At 43.5% G+C, this 3,230-nt stretch overlaps 1 protein-coding gene across 3 annotated transcripts in view; it reads left to right on the top strand.

The window, feature by feature from the left end:
- EEF2K (eukaryotic elongation factor 2 kinase) overlaps positions 1 to 3,230 on the top strand; it is a 42,395-nt gene that overhangs the window by 34,302 nt on the left and 4,863 nt on the right. For all 3 annotated transcript variants that reach the window (XM_019542182.1, XM_019542183.1, XM_019542181.1), the window contains one exon: positions 1,441 to 1,619. In XM_019542182.1, coding sequence (XP_019397727.1) covers positions 1,441 to 1,619 — 179 coding nt within the window. The remainder of the gene's footprint in view (positions 1 to 1,440; positions 1,620 to 3,230) is intronic.

Below are 3,230 nucleotides of genomic sequence, written 5' to 3'. Positions count from 1 at the left end.
CTCTCTCTCTCTCTCTCTCTCTCTCTCTCTCTCTCTCTCTCTCTCTCTATATATATATATATATATATATAAAAAAAGAATATCCATTTGTAATTTATGTCTGTCATCATAACCTTGTCACCTATAACAATACTAGCAAACAGAATTCATGTTATAGTTCAGTTAGAGTGCAGTTTTTAAGGCCTTTTAAATCCAAGATGAGTTAAAATTTTAAGGGAGAAAAAGTCTTAAATTGGCAAATCTTTTTTTTTCCACATGGCAAACACTTCATTTTAAATTTAAAATGACCGATCCCATTTTGGACCACTTCAGTGACAATATATTTTTAAGGACAGAATGAAGTAAAGCCCATGAAATTCAGAGTTTAGAATAGAAAGAGTGACACAGAGTTGATTTTAGCAAGGTAGCTATGACCTGAAGACATGTGATTTGCGAAGTGCTAACCAGCTTCTGCTTACTGATTTTTGTGTATTTTGTAAGAACTTTTTTATATTTATAATATAGACCAGCTTTCTGAACACAGAAGATGATGGATTAGGGACTTTGTTCCTCTTTCTGTTGCTTTATTAGTAATACCAATCTTAGAAAAGGACAAATTATTATATCTATTTATGTCAGAATCCCAGGGGATCAGATTGCCTGGATTTGAGGGGCAATTATTATACTCTCCCATAATCCTCACCGCAATGCTTTGAAATCGATTCCCAGCTTTAATGTTTTTTTCAAATGCATAAAGACCAGAGGTGTAACTCTTACCTTTTAATAATATCTCAAGTTCTAGTGCACAAGAAGGCAGCCTCCAAAACCAGGATTAACTTGCTGAACCAGAACAGCCTGGTAGTTCATCTCTGTGAATCCCATGCAAAGTGACTTCAGCCTCTTTCATTATAAGGGCTGTGATGTAGATTCTGTGGAACTAGCTACACACTTCCATGCAAGCTCATGGTTAAGGCCTCTGCAGATAGTATCAGGTCATTCAGCACTGTGCCAAACTGAGCTCTGTAACCCCAGAGAAACGTACCTCAATTTCCCATATGCCTGTCCTTTTAAGAGGTTGCAGCTAGCCGTGTTGACTAGTTGTTGTTGTGTAGAGGCTACTGATAAGGTAATAGCCCAGTGGGAACTTAAAAACCTTAAGTAGAAGAGCAGCAGCTTAGCAAACTGTGTGGGAACAGTTGTGAGCCAGAGGAAAGCAGTAGGCTGAACTGCTGACACCATGGAGATTCCAGACTGCTCCGCTAAGGCCAGAACCACACGGGTCCCCTCGTGATGTCCAGGACAAAACAACAGGATTTGTTTGCTTATTTGTTTCAAGACTCTTTTTTATCTGTGTAGACTACCTGAAGAGAGAGCTCCTCAGGAAGCAAAAGCCCTCTTGGAGAATCTCACAGACAAGGCAGCTTACTTACACTATTGTAACTCTTTTTTTTTATACATCAGAGTACAAGACTGGAAGGAAGCCCTTCTCTGGTATAATGCTGCACTCAACATGACTGACTACGATGAAGGGGGTGAATACGATGGAACTCAAGATGAGCCCCGATACCTGCTCCTGGCGAGGGAAGCTGAGATGTTAATGACAGGACAGTTCAATCTGGACAAGGATCCACAAAGATCAGGTAGGTCATGGCCTTGGACAAGTCTTATTGGTAGATTGGTATATTTAACCATGTTTTGTACATCTTCTTTTCCTAAGGGGGGAACTGTGTACATGCAAACAATGACAGATGGCTCAGAGACCTCAGGAGGAGTATTGCATTTTACGGGTTAATACAGCAAATTCATCTGACCTGAAGCCAGTGACTAGCAGAGTTTTCCAGCAGCATTTTAAGTGTCACCCGGCCCCTACCTGGATACATTCAAATATGAAGTGAAAGCAGCTTCAAATACTTTATAACCTAGAGAGATTAGGATATCCTCTTGGGAGTGGAGGGACATGAGCCAGCCTGTCTTTCCTTCTGTTCACTGTTGTGTGCAACGCCAAGCAGTCAAGTCTGCTACTGGAGGTGAGAGAGATGAAGAACGCAAAGGGGTAGGGGAGAAGCTGAGGCTTAAACACTGCTGAGCTGTTTGGCACTGTCAGGATTTGGCAGGGCAGACATTTAAGTGTCATGGGCTTGTAGGGGTCTCTGAGATTAGACAGCAGTTAAGTGAGGATTTTAAGGAACCATGTTTTGGCTGCTGCTTCCTAAGTTGGCAGTTAGATGTCTAAGTCCCATGGTGGATATGGGAACCACTGAAGGCAAGAGTTCCTAAAACCTGTAAGCTTCCTTTACCTACCAGACCACAGATCTTGTTAGGCACTGGCTGATCCCCAAGTTAAAACACTTGGGTATTAGCCAGTGGTTCCCTGCTTTAGAGATGAAACTAGTGGCCTCATCTAATACAAGGTAAAACTGAAGTGAGCAGAATGTGAAATACTGTTGGTGCAGTAGACCAGCATTTCTCAACCTGTGTGTTGTGACCCAAAAGGTCACAAGAATATATGAAAGGGTCGAAAACAAAATTAAAAAATGGATCAACAAACTTTAAAAAAATAATTCTCTTTTAAAGGAGAAAAATGTGGGAAACTGGCTTTTCCCTTGCAGGCTGGCAGAGTTCCAGTTTGCAGGGGGCTGCTTGGAACCCCCCACCTGCCCCACACACTGGGGCCTGGGATCTGGGGGTGGGGGACAGCGGGTTGGGAGTGAGGGGCACTGGCCATTGATGTTTACAAATGGGTCCTGGTACAAAAAAGGTTGAGAACCACTGCAATAGACAATTGGATATGCAAGTTCTGATGCTGCAGAATAGTGAGTCTTGAATGATAAGAGTACAGAGCACCCTTAACTTCAATGGGAGTTGAGGGTGCCTGGCACCCTACATGAAAAGAAAAAGTCCTTTTTCAAGCATATAGGTAGCAAGAAGTCTCAGGGTAACATTAGACCCCTACAGGGCAGGGCAGGGCAGTTGGTGATGGACGTGCGAGAGAAGGCAGAGCTCTTCAACAAGTTCTTTGCCTCCGTGTTCCTGTCCGCTGACGAGGGAGTGCTCTCAGGTGATAGCATAGAGAGGCCCGGGAAGGATGCGAGTCCCCCAACTGTTAGTTCAGACCTAGTTAAGGATTACTTGGAGGGCTTGGATGTGTCCAAGTCGGCGGGCCTGGATAACCTTCATCCGCAAGTGCTGAGGGAATTGGCTGGTGTCATTGCGGAGCCATTAGCACGGCTGTTCGAGGACTCCTGGTGCTC

Source organism: Crocodylus porosus, unplaced genomic scaffold, assembly GCF_001723895.1.
Source record: "Crocodylus porosus isolate Cpor-Errol unplaced genomic scaffold, CroPor_comp1, whole genome shotgun sequence".
Taxonomy (NCBI): Eukaryota; Metazoa; Chordata; order Crocodylia; family Crocodylidae; genus Crocodylus; species Crocodylus porosus.
This window is presented reverse-complemented; position numbering and strand designations above follow the sequence as displayed.